This window comes from Eublepharis macularius, chromosome 3, assembly GCF_028583425.1.
Source record: "Eublepharis macularius isolate TG4126 chromosome 3, MPM_Emac_v1.0, whole genome shotgun sequence".
Lineage (NCBI taxonomy): Eukaryota > Metazoa > Chordata > Lepidosauria > Squamata > Eublepharidae > Eublepharis > Eublepharis macularius.
Window position 1 is genome coordinate 163,867,379 of NC_072792.1, and position 18,549 is coordinate 163,885,927.

General features: G+C 42.0%; 1 protein-coding gene across 10 annotated transcripts in view; it reads right to left on the reverse strand.

The window, feature by feature from the left end:
* Positions 1-18,549, reverse strand: part of YAP1 (Yes1 associated transcriptional regulator) — a 131,140-nt gene that overhangs the window by 45,257 nt on the left and 67,334 nt on the right. For 6 of the 10 annotated variants that reach the window (XM_054973201.1, XM_054973199.1, XM_054973200.1 and 3 more), the window contains exons 3-4: positions 11,594-11,709; positions 4,336-4,449 (exon numbers count right to left, since the gene is read on the reverse strand). In XM_054973201.1, coding sequence (XP_054829176.1) covers positions 4,336-4,449; positions 11,594-11,709 — 230 coding nt within the window. The remainder of the gene's footprint in view (positions 1-4,335; positions 4,450-11,593; positions 11,710-18,549) is intronic. The other 4 variants (XM_054973205.1, XM_054973204.1, XM_054973203.1 and 1 more) reach the window with 1 other exon arrangement.

An 18,549-nucleotide genomic window follows, 5' to 3' on the forward strand; every position in this document is an offset into this window, starting at 1 on the left:
TTTTAAGTCAGAAATTGCTTAGCTGCTTTTATAGTTTATTTTTAACTTCAGGGCTGTTTTATAGATTTCACTGTAAGCTGGGGTGGTTGTTTTTACCATTTATTTGTGTGTGAGCCACCTTGAGAAGGTCCCTGAAGAGGTGACCTACATGTTCTACACAAATCTGAGTTGCCTGTATTAAAATGGTAACCAAAAAGCATCCTTCCAAAGTGTCCTTAACTCATTTTCCAAAGGGCTCCGCAACCGAGCCGCCGTCATTCGCTATATTGGGCTTGCATGAGTCTCTAGTGCATGCCGCACAGGAAGGGACAGCACAGGTGGGGCACTGATGCTTTCTAGTCTGTGCCTGATATGCTGAACACACACCACTATGAAGATACAACATTCTTATCAGGACGGAATCTCCACTTTCTCCTTCCCTCAGCCGTCCCTTTTGATCTATGGACTGAGGATGCCTGGAGGCACAAAACCCCAGGAGGCTGCAGCAGCACAGGTGCAGTGAGGTCCACCTGAAGTCAGACCACAGCACTGTCTATTCTAACTGGCAGCAGCTCTTGGGGAAAGGACGGTTCAAGAAGAGGCCTCTTGCATCGTCTACCATCTGATTTTGTTTTAAACTGGAGATGTGCGGAACTACTCGCACAGGATCCTAGGTTCAAAGCAGACAGACTGAGCTACAGTGGTTGAACATCCTCCTCGAATGCAGAGCGGCTGAGAGCCACCGTGGGCCCCCAAAGACTCCATTTGGGCTCCCCATGACCCTGATGCAAACCAAATATTACAAAACAAATCATTTGGCTTCCTGATACAACATGAATAAAGTAATAAAATGGATAGGAACTGGAGATTATACTCTTGCGTACTGTCATGTCAAATTGCTTATTTTTTGTTTCAGCTCTATATGAGATTTCAGCTTGTTTTCCAGTTTCTGTAATCTATACCCGATTGTATTGAAAGGCCCAGCTGTTGATTGTATTGATCAATAAATCTGCCTTAAGTCTCAGTAAGAAAGGCAAATTATTAATACCAAGTATATAAAGTAACTGTTCATTAGGTAAGAAACAGTATAGGAAAAGGGATAAATTATTAAAGAATAGATTTTACTCAACTTGTGAATTACTCTCAGTAGTCTTCAAAGGGACATAGTAGTCCCCCCATCCCAAGGTAGTATCAGAAAGACTCTTCAGCCCATCAACCTAACCAGAGTATTGAAGTGCACTATAAATTAAATACAGACGAGACACAAATGACCTGGGAAGAAGCCCTATCGAACAAAGTCGCTCTCAAAAAGTACTCAACAACAACAACAACAACAAAAAACACCCTTCAATAGATATCTACTCACCCAAGCCAAGCTCACCACAATGTCAAGAAGTTTAATGAGGAAGGAAAATTGAAGAGATGTGAAAAGTCGATTTGTCTCCTCGAGGGAGAGGAGGCAGGTTACATGAGCTCCCCAGATGATGTATTTTTTAATGGTTGCACGAGATTTCTTTTTGGTTTTGCCACATCAGTCTAACATGGCTCCCCCAAGAGGTTGAGTGCTTTGAAAACTTTCAAAGCTGTGTATTATTAACCGTATTGATGGCTTTAAAAGGTTAGGCAAATCCACGGAGGACCATAGTTCACAAGCAGGGGATCCATAAGGACTCACTGGGAGCATCTTATTTTACCTCTATATCCCCTTCCCCACACCATTTCTTCTTTCCCTTACCCTGCTTCTTTCTCTCCCACCCACCCTCTGCCCTTCATTTATAATCCTCCCCTTCAGCGTTCCCTTCTTCTCATCTTCTGGCTGCCTCCCCCCCCTTTCTTTCACCCACCAAACTCACTTTTTCTGTTCTCCTCCCCCCTTCTGCTTCAGCCTCCTCTTGTCTTTCCCAGCTTCCTTCCCTCCCTCCCTCCCATCTTTTTTCTTTTTTAGTCTCTTTCTTCATCTTTGATTAACAGAAACACCAAGGCTTGGAAGGCTTCATAATATTGCTGTGGATGCCTGGCAACCTCCAAACTGGCCACCGAGATCTCAGAAAGTTGTCTCACTTCATCTCTACTGGTGGACATTTCTCTCTAGGACATAGTTTTGAATGAGATGTAACAGATTGACCCTGCAAATGGAACCTTCATGTTCAGAGGCACTTCACCTCTGAACTTCACCACAGATGCAGAGAAGGGGGGCAGCAGAGGAGGGCTACTGTCTTTGTGACTTTCCTGGAATCATCTGGTGCATCCATGTGCAAAACAGGATGCTGAACAAGGTGGGTCCTTAGTCCGATCCAGCACATTACCATTTGGCAATCCTCACAACATATATAAGGTAGATTATTATTCCTATACTGCAAGAGCAGGTTCTTAAGGCCATTTAGAAAATCTGCCAACCTCAAATTGATGATGCAGTCTGTAGGGTAAACTGGCACAAAATCTATTTCACCTTCCCGAAGCGGACAAATTTTTCATGGTATCTGGGTTTCACATCAGATGTGCTGAACCTCCCAGAGGGATCTGGTTGGAGCTCCACCTGGGACCCATCCTAATTATAGATTCACTACTCACACCAAAGAATTATGCATAAAGGAAGAAATCTGAAGCTCATTTTTGTTATACAGTTTTACTAGAGACATGGCGACAGGACGTCATGAACGGTTCCTGCAAAATTTACCATTTACACCACTAGGTACGAATTCCACCAGATTCCCCCTCCTCACTGGAGCCTCCAGACCCTAAATGTATGGAAACCAGTGGGGAGGGGGGGGGGCGTCCATGTGTATCTGAGTTATCTAAGTATCAACTTTGGAAGAGAAAAAAGAGACTGCTGTAGGAAAGGGGCACGTGGAGGAAAATCCACACACCAATGTAGCTGGCTTGCTACAACCCTGTTTTCCAAGTTCTCAGTACATAAAAAAGGTAAAAGTAGTCCCCTGTGCAAGCACCAAGTCATTACTGACCCACAGGGAGGACGTCACATCATGACGTCTCAGTACATATTTGTTAAGAATTTAGAACAATGCAGGTTCCACAAAACTTAGAAAACAAATCTTTGCTATACCAAAACAAATATAGATAATTATAGACTGAAAAGAGATGGAGAAGCAGACTAGATACAACCTTAGGACGACAGTTTTGCCAAAATAGAGAAAATGAGGGGGACAAGGTAGATCAAGTTGGTGTGTAACACTTGTCAAGAAGCTTGGAAAGCTGCCTCTGCCCTGAATTTACTAGGTGGGCTTAGGCAAGCAACAATCCCCCTAACCCCCCTTTCTGCAGCAGAAATACTGAAATGATGGTGGCGTGCACTGAAGACCATAAAGAAATGGTAAATAATGGCTGTGAAGAAAGGACCCATGGGAAGGATGGAAGTATCAATGCGAGTTTCCTGGAAACTCTGAAGCCAGGGAGAAAGTTCATTTAACAAAAACAGAAATTTGGAAAAGGAAATTAAAATCTATGCAATGTTTGCTTTCTAACCCTATTTTATTTCTTTAACAATAGATTATACCACTAGATCTGTTAGCTCATACATCTGTACTACCTGTACAGCTGGCATATTTATGAAATTTGAAAGTATGAATGGCTTAGTTTTGTTCAAGAAAAATGCAAATATACCAGATATATGTGCGTGTGTGAGAGAGAGAACACTGCAGGCTGCTGTATCCTAACCACAGTAACCATAAACTGAGTAGACTGAAAAAAGGCACCTTATTATTGGAGCTCTGAAACAGTCCTCAAGAGTCACAGAATTAAGGAGGACTATCAGCTTTGGAGACTGGATTAAGTTTAGAATTGAAAAGACTAACTCCAACAGACAAACGTAGCAGGTTGTACTAGCTGTGGCGAAATTGTTTACATTTAAACGACAAACACTCTAATATGCCTATAATATTCACAACACCGAATGCTTTAGGCTTGCCTTACATTTTAAAAAAACTTCACGTTAGAAAGCATTTGAGCAAAATATCTCATAAAATGCATTTCATTCATTCCAAAAAGGAAGTGTTCCCCTTTCAGGAAAAAAAATCGGGAAGGGGGGAAGAAAACTCCCTCCCTGAGCCTTCATATTTCCGGGTAAAAGAAATCCGTGGAGCTAGAAACAGGCAAAAATAGTGCTAGGGAGAGATTTTACTTGCTGTCTGGAAGGGATGTGCACAGATGTGCAAAGCTGAAGAGACAGGGTCTGTAGAGATGGGAGGGGATAAATTTCACATGTTAATGGGAAGTGGCCAGTCTTGTCTTTGATACAGGTCTCAACTTAAAAAAATAAAATATTACCTAAATATAGAAGTACTCTAAGTGAAACAAAATGAATTTTTAAAAAAAGTCTGAAGTGAGAGGAACTTTTACCAAAGCGTGGGTCAAGCCTTGGATCTAGCCAAGATGTGGTCTTGTTCTTATGGTTTATGTAGTAAATTTCTCCATCCTGGGTCATGGCTTGTTCCCATCCATCAGGGAGCGGGCCTGTAACACAGAAGGAAGCAATTCATAGTAGGCTCTGGTTTGCCCCCCATTGAAGAGAGTTAGCTATTTAAATAAATAAAACCCAAACAAATGTATGACAGAACACCGCACATGAAACTAATAGTTTCAGTCTTAGTAGCCTGGGACGGGGTGGGGGTGGGAAGGACAGAAAAAGCAGCTGTGTTACTGTGAAGCACTTTCGTTATTATTCTGGAGGCTATAAAATTGCCCCAGAATTCACTCCATTTTATTTATTCTACACTTGCCCCATTACAAGGGTTTAGGACAGAAAAAGTAGTTACACAGACAGCTGACCATTCCCTCTCAGGCCTCAGGTAAACAATTGTCTCCATTTTGTTTCTCCCTCTTCTTCTTTCAGAAGTGGTTGAAATACTCCAGGAGTTATTGCTTTATGTATAACTTCTCCTCCCTTTTTTAAAAAGCAAGATCCTCCCCCCCCCCCATTTGACTACACTTAATTTTATATAACTTATGCTGGGTAGCAATTCGTGAAATGATAGTGGACTATATATTACTTAAAGTATTAAGTAACATACAAACTTTAGGTGAACTATTACTTAAAGTCAACTGCTACAGTACTGTAAACAGAGAGGCTCTTTTCTTTATTTTCCTCTGACAACTGCCCCGACATATGATCGAGTGGACAGAACACTGGATTTGAGCCTAAACAGCCAAGTTCGGAAACTTATTTCTCCAGGGATTCATAGGATTTCAGTCAAAGTCTTGCCATCTCAGACTCAATTACTGTATACAAGACTGGAGTGAGTACAAATTAATTATGAATGATTCTGGATGTAATTAATCATGAAGGTACTGATTTATTGGCTGAGATCTACATCATTCCTTTTCACAGCTATCTCCCATTTTAACAATGTTCTGCATTGAGAGACATGGAAGTACAACATGCTCCAGTTAGTTCCAATGCAAATTCCACTCACACATTATGTAAAATATATGCAGATAAGGTAGAACGTGAAGCTGATTAATCCACAATTGCTTTCAGTGCTGCCCACCCAAAATAAGAAAAAAGTAACATTTTATGAAGTTAGATAGCCCAAGGTAATGCAGAAGGAAATCTGGAAGGGAACCAAAGGGTTTTTTTTTAAATTAGGAACATTTCTGTGTTTCATTTCTATAAGATAACTGGAAATACCACTGCTTGTCACACCACCATAAATTATTGGATATAGCCCTAGCTTATGACTTTTTGCCTCCAACCCAGAGCAACATGAAGGATCTCCTTCTCTTAAAATACTGTCCTTCAACACTTCAAGTATGTATAACATCTCATTTACACTAAGCCAGTGAAGTATAGTACAGTGGCTCAAGTGCTGGGCTTTGAATAAGAGGACAGGTCCTCTTACGGATTAAAAACTGGTTAAACAGGAAGTAAAGAGTAGGAATAAATGGACAGTTCTCGCAATGGGGGGAAGTAAGCATTGGGGTCCCACAAGAATAGATATTGGAGTCGGTGATATTTAACATGTTCATAAAAGACCAGGAACTGGCGGAGAGCAGTGCAGTAGCCAGGTTTGCAGATGACTCAAAATTATTCAGGATAGTGAAAAAAACCAAGGCCGAAGAGCTTCAGGAGGATCTCCAAAAATTAGGTGCATGGGTAACAATGTGGCAAATGAAGTTCAACGTAGGCAAGTGTAAGGTGACGCACACTGGAACAAAAAAAGCCAACTTCAAGTACTCACTAATAGGGACTGAACTTGCCAAGACTGAGAGGGAAAGAGAACGTGGGGTCATAGCAGACAGCTCAATCAAAGTGTCAGCCTAGAGTGCCGCAACAGTTAAAAAGGCAATTATTGGGGGTTATTAGGAAAGGGATTGAAAATAAAATGGCCAATATAATAATGTGCCTGTATAGATCTATGCTGCGGGCTCATTTCTGGTCACCACATATCCAAAAAGACATTGCAGGGTTGGATAAAGTACAGAAGAGGACATCCAAGATTATTGAAGGGTTGGATCACTTCCCTAAGAGGAAAGGTTGAAGAATTTTGGACTTTTAATTTAGAAAACAGATGATTAACAGCGGACATGATAAAGGTTCATATAATTATGCACAGGATAGAGAGAGTAGGCAGAGAACATTTTATCCCTCCTCCCAAAACTCAAGTGCACCTAATGAAGCTGACAGGCAGTAGATTCAGAAAGTGTAAAAGAAAATATTTCTTTACACAGCAAAGGATTAAAATACAGAATTTGGTGCTAGAGCATGTAGTGACGGCCTCCGGCTTTAAAGGAGGATTAGATAGATTCATGGAGAATAGGTCTATCAGTGGCTACTAGAGGTGGGCACGAACCCGGAAAATGGCGATTTGTTGCAGTTCGTGATTTGTCACGTTTCACAAACTGGCATTAAACTGCCTGGTTCGCAGTTTGTCACTTACAGGGCAACAAAAGGTCTGAAGAAAGCGCCACACACATGCGTCCCACAGCCAGCACGGCGATGTCACTTCTGGAATTGATGCCGCCCTACGCGCTTCCAACCAGCGCGGTGACATCACTTCCGGCAGTGACTTCGCTGTGCCAGTTGGCAGCACACACGGAGGAATTGGCGGATGAGGGGGCAAATCCCATTGATGAACTGAAAAATGAACCAAACAAACCACCTAAAAGTCGTTGTGGTTCGTCAAAAACGCACCCCGACGAACCATCGGTTCACGACCCATGAACCAGCCCGGTTCGTGACGAACTCTGATTCATATTTCAGTTCGTGCCCATCTCTAGTGGCTACTAGCCATTGTGTCTAAAGGGAAACTCCACTATCAGAGGCAGTAAACTTCTAAATATCCTAACATGGACAGCCCAGGCTAGCCCAATCTCATCAGATCTCAGAGGCTAAGCAGTTAGTATCTAGTTAGTTCTTGAATGTGAGACCTCCCAGGAAATACAGGGTCACTATGCAAAGGCAGGCAGTGGCAATCCACCTTTGTTCATCTCTTGCCCTGAAAACCCTATCGGATGACAATAAGCCCTCTGTGACTTGACAGAACTTTACACATACATCAGGAAGCACAAGGAAAGGCCTTGGCCTCTATGTCTGGATGTTGCCCCCCGCCCCCCGCAGAGTAATTGGCTGCCCACGGTGTGACATAGGATGGTAGACTAGACCGGACCACCAGACTCATCCATCAAGGCTCTTCTTATACATCTTTGGAACAAATGTGGAACAAAAATGTCATTAGAAATACCTTATCTTTGCCCACTCCCCAATTTATCCTTTTCCTCTGGACTTTCAATTGTTAACCAATGAATCTAGTTGACAATTATAAGGTAGTCCCTACTCTGCCATGGAAGCCTGTTGCATGATTTTGGGCTCATCACATACTCTCAGTCTAACCAATCTTACAGGGTTGTTGTGAGGATAAAACATAGAAGGAGAGAATTTTGTAAGACCCTTTGGGTCCCCATCAGGGAGGAAAGTTGAGTATAAGTGAAACAAATAGATAAATAATAGACAGTTTGGTCTTGGACCTTGGCAATTTAGGGCATAATTCCTTGTCCACACTGAGGACACAGTATACACTTTTTAAAAAGTTGATTTTAAGCCAACCCTTCCACCCAAACAACTCAAGGTTGTGTATATTGTTCTCTCATCCCGCTCTATAATGATCCCAGAATTTCGTGTCAGAGCATGGATCAAACTCTTTGCACTACATTGCACTAGCATGTACTCACTGAAGTCTATGGTGTGTAAACAACAATAAAAAGTTGCATACCCTATTATAACATATGGTAAGTCAACATAAAAAGAAGCTTTTTAGTACAAGACAAGACGCTGAAGATTTCTCCTCATTTCACCTGTGCAGCAAACAGCTATGTCCCATTCATTTGTTCCCCAATGGATATTTGCAGTGCCCCTTCAAAAATCTTTGGCACGTGTCATAAATCGCTAGATTTTCTTTCAGACTTAGGCAAGACAGCAAGTTGGTCAGTTCGCTGACATCTGTGAGAAGCACTATTAAGATACCAAGAAACTATCCTAAATTAGCAATATGCATTACTGCACACACATAACCTGTACATCACAATGCACTACCATGAAGCACCATCCTTTCCCAGTCTGAAAAAGTCAGTGTGGAATGTTCTTTTGCTGGATACATTATGCTACTGGTTCTCAAACTGGTCTTCTGGTGTGGTTCAAGATGCGTACCTCACCTTCAGCATCCACTCTTCTGATTATATAAGCCGCTACTTCACTGAACAGGTAGATTGTGCATGTTCTGGTGTAGGAGTTCTCCATCAATTCCTCTTCCAGCCCTCCACCCCCACTCCATCCAACCCCTTTAAGAACCCACATCAAAAACTGCAACTTGGTATGGAATCATTTTCAGTTCTGGATTATACAGACTGCCAAACTACTCTACTGCCTGCTAAAACAGTCACATTTCACAAGATCAGAATCTCCAATATATTCTAAATATATTAAATACTTTATAAATCTGCAGTGTGATTGCAAAGACAGAACTTGGATTTTCCAGCTGCATAATTTGTAACTCACACAGCACAGTTTTATATTCGGTTAGTGAGAAGTAGCCACACACAAAACTGAGGAAGATTCTTTCTACCTTGAAAAACCTTTGTCACTGCAGATGCTTGTTTCTATTACATCGCTTCTCAGCATAAATTCACAAAATACATATATTGCAAGTACTACCTGGGCATGTGGGTACCCATGATGAACGGACAGCAAGAGATAGCATCCAGATAAAGTACAGGTAAGTGCTGTGCAGATCTTTTACTCCATATTCAGGATTACAGGCAGATATTCCCCTATTTTCACCTACAGAAACTGATAGACGATGCCCATACAAGCAAGCCCCTTTTCCTCAGAGTTCTGCTCTTGACATTCATTAGAGTCTCACAAAGAGGGATAGAAACACACCCCATGTGGTGATTTTTTCTGTGGGGTCCACTACAATCCCCATTGATTCTCAGATCTTAAGGGTTGCCTTCCTTGTTCCTCCACCTCTTCCCCTTTCACCCCTACCATCTACAGCCTCGACAGGGGTATAACTTAGCTAGCACCCACACACAAAGCACCCTTCTGTCACATCCAAGGTGTGCTCAGGAACTAAAGAGTTACAGTAGGTGGAAGATCAAAGGCAGCAGGAGAGGTAAGTGGGCCAACATGGCCAGATTAGCTATACATACCCCAAAGTACAATTTTTCTTATTATCTAGTAAAAGGGCAGTCAAGAGAATACCATCTTGAAACGTATCTGCTTTCTCTACCTTGAACCTCTTTCTGCTTTTCCCTTTTGGCAACAAAGACTAGTCTCATGGACCAGTAGACAACATTCACTCTTTATCTGAGGGGGGCGGGGCTTCCTATAAAAATTAGAGATTTAGCAAAAAACTAATGAGCTTGAACTTTTATCATTAGCCAATATGCATTATATTCAAACTACACAACACAAATGGAGATTCCAACATAATTTTTTTTAAAACACCCAGTTGTTTAACTCAACAAAATATCAATTTCTCAACCATAAATTCACAATGAAAACAAAAAAACAGAGTGTTTTAGCAGTTGGCAATTATGATATGATAAGCAGGAAGCATGGGATTCAGTGTGTGTCGGTGGGGGGGGGGGAGTAATGGAAGGAAAGCAACTTATATACTGCCTGTCTGAAAACACAGCACAGTTCAGTGGAAACCATGACTATTACTGTTCCCTGTTCAATGTTCAGTCAGCTGAAGGACTGACATGGCTTGAAGGACTGCAGGTGTGTTGACAGTGACAATCAAAGTGTGGTTAACACATACACATTTAGTCCTTGATGAAAGTCCTAAGCAGATACCTCTTGAGGTGGTTTAGACCCCAGGAGCATGTATCAGGTTGGAAAACAAAAACATGGGGAATTGAGAAACAAAGTTATACACAGTGAAGAATTTTCCCAGACTCTTAATCTTTGTTAAGCAAAGGGCAGCACCTGTTAAAACGCCCTAGCACCACCTTATTCAGTACTAGCTATGTTGCAGAATTCTGTTTTCACCAAGGTCAATGTTAGCCATGGTTAGCTTTTGATTTAGAGTCCAATATCATCTTCAAGTCTTGATTTAAGTGAGCCATAGACTTTACTTCTGTGCTTCCTATCACATCACAGACTGCTCTCCATCACGCAGTCATGGTTAAACAACCTTATACCTGTGCCAGTCTCTAACATCTAACTACTTGTCTCTCTGGCCTCTTTGCTCTCAAGGAGACCGTTTCCAGTCATTCCATGAGAAGAGCCTGACCTACACTGCTGCTGTGTTGTTTCCAAATTAAAAAGGGGGTTGGAAAAAACCTAATAATGGTTTCTGGCTGGAAACCTATTGAAACCACACATTGATTTGCTCAGCAAAACAAAGAAACAGAGGAGAAAGACACTTTTCTAACAAACATCAGACAGAAGGGGTTTAAAGCGGACAAAAGGCAATGCCTATTTTTTTCATAGACAAAGTCCTACACCAGTAGTGTAGCATGGGGCGGGACAGAGGGGCGGTTGCCCTGGGCGCAAAATTCGTAGGAGTGCAAGAGACTGTGCACTAACGGGGCAGCCGGCTTGCTGGCTGCTGAGCTGGCTGCTGCGATGCAGGTGGTTGCGGCGGAGGGGGGTGGAGACTGCGCTGCGCTTGTGAGGAGGCTGCCCATGCCGCCTGTGCACTGACGGGGTGGCCGGCGAGCTGGCTGTGGAGGCACGGGCGGCTGCAGCAGAGGGGGGAAGCTGTGCCCTGCATGATGACGTCATCTTGCGGGCCTGGGAGCGTGCGCGTATGAGAGGGAGCAAAAACCAAGGTGCGATACTTGCCTTGCCCAGGGTGCTCTCAACCCACACTACGCCACTGCCCTACATGTTTCAAAGAATATAAAAAACTTAGTTTTTGTAAATTACATCTCACTTCCATTTACTGAGGTAGTGTTACCTCCTTTTTAATGATACGAACACACAGTATTTCTGATTGGGAATTCTACCCACAAAGAAGAAACGTATGTTTTCTATATGAAGGGTTTGTAGAAGAAGAAGAAGGACAGGCCGTGCTTGAGTGATGCGTAGCTTTACATTATAAGATGCCAAGTTGCTTGTGGCAACTTCTTTGAAGATCTGTTGATCTCTCCTTACCCGATGCTGAATTAATGATGTTCTGTTGCACTGGAGGGCTTGTGGGGGCTGTAACGTTCATCTGGGAGAGGAGGGCCTTCCGTGGATCCTGCCAGGTTGTTGTCTGATCAATATGACTGAGAAAAAACAAAAAAAGAATAACTGAGTTTAACACACCACAATCTCAATAACAAGTTATAACAGAACTATAAAAATCGTAGGCAGCGGCATTAAATAAAAGAAGCCTATTCAAATACCAACCAATCGTCATTCTATTCGAAACACAAACACATCAAATATAACAATGTCTTACAATGAGTACAAAATTCTTGCGTGCATTTTAAGCACACGGTCCACCCTTCATTTCTCATGTTTGAGAAGCAAACCTGAAGGCAGACAAGTTTTGCGTAAAGCTGAATAGCAGACACTTTTCCTTTTCAGCTTTACTAAGGCATCTGGTGGTACCGAGTGCCCTCAAGCCATTGCTGACTTATGGTAACCCCCCCCCCCCAGCAGGGTTTTCATGGCAAGAGCCTAACAGGTGGTTTGCTATTGCCTGCCTCTTGAACCCTGGGCTTTGTCTCCCATCCAATTACTAACCAAGGCCGACCCTGTTTATCTTCTGGGATCTGATGAGATCAGGTTCACCTGGGTGATCCAGGTCAGGGCTACTAAGGCATCTAGGGAACTTGAAAGCCAGTGCTTGCTATATTCTAAAATTTTGGTGGGTCCTAATGAAAAATATTACACTACAGATCCATCCACCCCAGGATCAGCAGAGCTATCTCCAGTTTTGCTTGCCAAAGAGAGTATATTCAGCAATACAGGTTTTCTACAAATGGAAGAGAAGATCTTCTAATGGGTTTACATTCCCTTAAGTCACCAGGTAGTACTACCCAGTTTGACTTCAACTTGTTACTTGGTGCATCATCTAATTTTTTGTCTTTGTGAATACAAGAGTCGCCATGCATTCCTGCTACTCTCAGTGTTACAGGGATGGATATGTTCCAACAGTGACCAAGGAAGTGGAGCATTCCGATGAACTGCTGGCTTTTACATTTTCAAAAGGAGAAGCTACTTTTGTTTTTTCATCCCAGAAACTTTTACGGCATCCTGATATCTTATTTGAACCGGTATAATGTAATCGAATTAAGCCAGAAACATCCCTGAGTCTCCATTTTATGGGAACTACAAAGGGTACGCTTCTGGCCTCTGCCAACACACCCTCCCATCCCCCTCCCTCCTGACACCATAAACACACATTTGTACTTAACATCCAATTTGATTAAGAGTTATGGGGAAATCAAAAGCTTGCTCTCATAATTTTGTGATATTTTGGTTAGTTGATCTCAACCCTCCAAAAACTTCACTACTGTTTTGGGTTTTATTGGGAGGGGGATCAATCAACATGGATATCTATAATTTGTACCTATTTCAATAATGGTGAATCACATTAAACTTATAACAACAACAACAAAATTTGATTTATATACCACCCTTCAGGACAACTTAATGTCCATTCAGAGAGGTTTACAAAGTATGTTATTATTATTATCCCCACAACAAACACCCTGTGAGGTGGGTGGGTGTGAGAGTTCCTAGAAGCTGTGACTGACCCAAGGTCACCCAGCTGGCTTCAAGTGGAGGAGTGAGGAATCAAGCCCAGTTCTCCAGATTAGAGTCCTGCGCTCTTAACCACTACACCAAACCGGCTTATGTACAGACTCCAGTTACATAGCTTCTACTATGCATTTCACTTCTGCACAGGAGGTGAGTTTCAAAAGCAGGTTTCTGATATGAAATGATAAACTGCTTCTCAAACAAGAAATCCCACTAGGCCTTGTATAACAAGCCCATGGGCCTACCACAGTAGTCCTTAGGACCTCTGCCTTTGGTGGCAGTGAAAACCTTCGGGGGATGCAGAAACATATAGGTCACATAAACAAAAAAAGGGAAGGTGTTTTTAAGGTATAAGCCCGGGTAAAGTAGAGAACACCTGAAGCTCTGTGAATGTGGAAATATAAGGACTGTTGATTGGACCAGGGAACTCCTGAGATAAAGGTTTAAAGTAACGTAAGGAGGAGCTGATTTAAATGTCCAAAAGCAAATGTTTAAGAACAAATAAAAACAATTAGCAAATCGTTACACCATAATTCTGCAATTATTTTAGATCTCCCTTTTATACATGGCATCAATAGTATTAGTCCCTTGCCACTGAGAACTATTCATTTGCAGACTCCAAGAGGATACCAATGATATGCAAGAAAGACCATCTTCTGCAGATTACCTCCATCCTAATGCCACTTAAACAAGCAGAAAGGGGCTATGACAGACCCCTCCTTCACTCCCCCACACTGAGGCAGATTTTCCTGCCAAAACCCATGTTTGCCTGCTGTGGCTGAGCAGCCCCAAGTAGCATGTCTCTGTTAGTGATTGGAAAGTTGTAAAGTTTTTAGCCTAGCCCAGGACTTGACAGCCCTGTTTTTCCTTGTATAAAATGGAACTAGTGGCTGAATAACTGAAAAGAAATAACCAGTTTTTTTAATAGGTAGGGATGGAATAGGGGCAGTCAGAATGAAATTTCTGAGGTAAAATTTGTTGGTAGAACAGAATACTTTAAAAGTAAAAGGCAAAATAGTTTACTTGCAGATTATTTCAATGTTCTTTAGTTCTTATTAGTGAGAGGTGTTTTGTTTACTCCTTTGGTTACAGTAACAAAGTTTCTTCACAGAGTTCCCATTTTAAACTTGAGTTTCCAGAGGTTAGTTCAACACAATTTTCCCTTTACACCAGTCCTAGGGTCCTCCACAGAGCCAAACCCCTTTTGGATACTGGACAGGAATTGTTTTTCCTTTCCTGAGAAGAATTAGCCCTTTCTTTTGGCTAGAATGGGAGTCTCTTACTACCTAATCCCCCTGTGCAAAAAACACCCCCCCAGTTCTATCGTAGCTGTTTAAATAGGTTTCAGCTTGTGCTGGCTTTTATACTTGGAATTCTTCTCCCTCAAAACAATGATACAGTTAGGGCAACTGATACCCTTTCCCTCACTTCAGAAGGGTGCTTGTCTGACTCTCCTTGTTAGATGCTTACACACCCTCTCAACTCCCAACTCCTAACTCAACTCAAAATCCTGTCAGCAACCCTCTCATCCTGAAGGTGAGTTCTAACTAGCCAATCAGAGGGAAGGGGGAAGCCTGCCAACCAAATTCTTATTCCAGGCCACTGTCAACGCCTCCCCCACCAACCCTCTGAGTGCTGCACTGTGGAAAACCCTCTTTAAATTGCATTCCATCACAGGGGCACATTTGCTTTTTAGAAGGATGTTCACTCTAAAGGGCAACCACATTCAACAATGCTCTTATGTTTGGTTAAAAAAAAACAATATTGGTGTTTTTATCTGCCAACAAGCTAGTAAGCAAGCAAATACATTAAGAGTGCTGTCCTATGCAGAGTTATTGCAGTCTAAACCCAGTGAAATCAATGGGCTTAGATTGGAGGAATTCCTCATAGGATTGCATCAGAAGTGATGCTCTCTCTCTTTTTAAAATAATCACAGTTGTAACAGCATCACTGCCTGCCTAGCAATCAGATTGCTTTAATGAAGCCGTTGCAACTCCTGCGTCCTAGGAAATGAAATGGGCTACGCAGACAAGCCTCCTGAGAAAGGTACCCGAAGTAAACAACTCCTGCGTGCCCTTGTTTCCTCTAGTCAGTCGGGACAACAGATTTTGGCGAGTGCCACAGGAATGAGATCATGCAGTAATCCTTACTGTACTGCAAAGAACCCAAAAAAGTTAGTGCCAACTATTGTTCTAGTGCATTTCAGTCTTCATTAAAAAAGGAGCGACACGAAGATTTAAACTCACTTTACCTAATGCTGTTTATTAAAAACACCAACTAAAGAACTAATCTCTGCACTGTAACTTTACTGGAAGAGAGCTCAAAAGAACTCTCTCACAATAAGCTCTTGGAAAAATTCACGGTAATGAAACTAATGTGCATTTGTGGAAAAACTTATCAGCAACTTATCCCAGGCTGCTCATGAGCCAAATTAAATATTTTGGATTGCCTGCTTCATGCTGTTTACAAAGAGCTTGGCTCTCACTCCTTTAATACAGAATCTGCTCTTCGGAGGCAAATCGCTGGCTCCCTGTTCAGCTTGTGTCTCAAGTTACAGTTTCTATAACCAATCTTTTCAGAGACAGAAGAAGAAGCAAAAACTGGGAAGTAAGTGATTCCATGACTTAGGAGTTACTACACATCTGCCAAGATAAAGGCTGAGCAAGAAATTGTAACAGTGCGTTTTAAAGATACCAAGAAGAAAGAGAAGGAACACAGGTGGAACGGAACCTGTCACAGAAAGAGATTTATGCTATAGTTTCACCACCAGTTTTATTAAGGCTGCCACTGTTGCAGCCACAAGGTGTATTCAGACATTGCAAACCAATCTCTGCTTGCTGGAAACAAGCACAGGCTTGATGAATGATGGTGCCTGCATGCTCTCTCCCCCTCATGCATGGAAGGCCATTAAATACTGTTAGGGAGTTATATACTGAAGACTTCCGATTTGTCATGGCATCTGAATGCAGACAGCTGGACAAACTGGAGGTTGTTTCATCCCTAACAAACCAAGATTCTAATGCAGCACCACAGGCTTGTGCACTCTCCCTCACCCCTTCTCATGTGAGAAATCCCCTCCTCCATTTCCAATTATCTCCAAGCTGCATTTTTGTGAAGTTTTAATTATGGGTACTGCTAGACTCCAAACGCACCTTCAATGCATGTTTGCAAATACAGGCTGGAGTTTAGCACCAACCAATTCAGTTGTTAGTCAAACTATGGCTATTGCAAACCAGGAAAATGGTGGTAGGGAGCCTAAAACACATTCCCAGTCCTCCAAACCAGACAGTGCCCAATTTATTGACAGACGCCATTTCTACCTGCCAAAACCAGAAGGGTTATCAAGCCTCCTATACCAAGGAAGGCAGGATTTAGCCTGGCAAGGAGATCCATCACCAAGAATGCTCTGCTCAGGATCCTCATACTGAAATGAGAACTTGTGCTAACACTTCTCAGCTATGTTCCAAAGGGCAATTGGATGAGGCTGTATGGAAAGAAGGTCCCCATAAGGTACACTGGACCCTACATCATTTAGGACTTTGCAACCACCAGCACTTAGAATCAGACTTGGAAGATCTTATGAGGCCAACACAACCAGGGGAATGCAAGAAATAACATCTTTTTGGAGTCAGCATCCATCAGAGAAGAGGCTGCAATCTGTATCGGTTGAAATTTTCACGAAGTGTTCAAGAGCAGCTTCAGGTAGACTCAGCTGCAGCAGTCAACTCAAGATTACCACACAACTACTGTCATCAAAGACTCTGCTCTCCAGAAGGGGTGCAGCTAGAGAATCTTGTGCAGCAGACAAAAGGTATTTCTACCTTTGGCAGGTCATTTGATTCTCTAGTGGCCAGGGAGATCTATTCTGCAAACATGCAAGTCTTCACGGTGTATATGAATCAAAAGTCAAAATTCTTCCTCCCAAGTCACCTCCTGGTTAACTCGCAGTCCAAAACTATATACAGAAATTTATTCCAAGCTGCTGTTCTTAGATCTAAAGATCATAGTTGTGGTCTCACCAATTACTTCCACTGATACACTAACAGAAGTTACTATCTATTTACATTATTTATATTACCAGGCAGAGGGGTTAACTATACTTTTAGTGTAGTTAAATCCACAAACTATTCCAGTGATGTTGACTCCCTTAGTACCAAAGAATGGAAAACTTCCCCCTCTGCACTGCTGGACTATCCTCCAATTTTCTCCTTTCTTACTTCCATGGAGAGGACATTAGAAAGAAAACAACAGAGAAAAGGACAGGGCATCCATGAAGTAACCAAAGGTGCAGAGTTGGACCCATTTTCAGATTTCCCCTTGCACACAAAGTATCTGCTTTGTTTGCTTGGGAAAGGGAAGACTAGTTCAGAAAACACCTTTTACATCCAACAGCGGCATGGCTGCACATCTATGAGATATGCCAACTTCTAGATCCTACTAGTGTGGTAATGACTGAGGCCTTTGATTAAAAACAACAGCCCATAATATGTGCTATCCAATGGTAGAAGCAAGCAGCACAGACCAAGTTCACAAAACAGAACAATGAAAAAAAAAAGATGAGGGCAACAACCTTTTTCAGTTTATTGAACTCCAACTACCCATAATTTTCTCACCCGTCCCCCCTCCCCAGCTGATTCAAAGTAATGCGACAGCAAAGGCTGACATTGAAAATTCATGGCGGGCTGACTGCCCAGATTTATGGCCCACTTATCAAGCCTGTATTTGTTGTGAAATTGTTATTTATAGAGTCACATGCTAGGGCTTGTTCTCAAGCTCGCTAAACCTACACGCTTAATTGACTCTCCGGACAATGCTTTATTGTTGACTAATCTTTCTACAGTTCTTCACACAAAAACGTATGCTTCTTGTTTGGGTTACACTATTTGCACATTTGCTTTCGTCTGTTTTCAGAATTGTCAACACAAAGTTCAAACACACCACACTACAATTAGATATGAGTGAAGATGACAATCTCTGGGATTTATTAATGTCACAAAGAGCAAACAAACCAAGAGCCAGATTTCTACACTAAATGAATGGCATCAGCAATAACCTCCATTCTTATTTAAAAGTGTTGTGGAGTTCAATTCAATTCAGGATATAGAAGGATGAGCTCCGAGTTGAAAATACATAATTTATACAAGCACGTATCTTTATCTAGACTATCTGAATTTAAGGTTAAGTATTCACAAGTTACACTTTAAACATCTACCATCTACTCCGGGGGGAAATATCACTTTTAAGAGGGCCTGGAAAAACATTACCCTATTTATAACAGGTAATAAAAGTTAAGTTCACAAGGGCAAAATGAAAAAACTTTTTTTTTAAGCTTTATGGCACAATCCCAAACTAGTTAA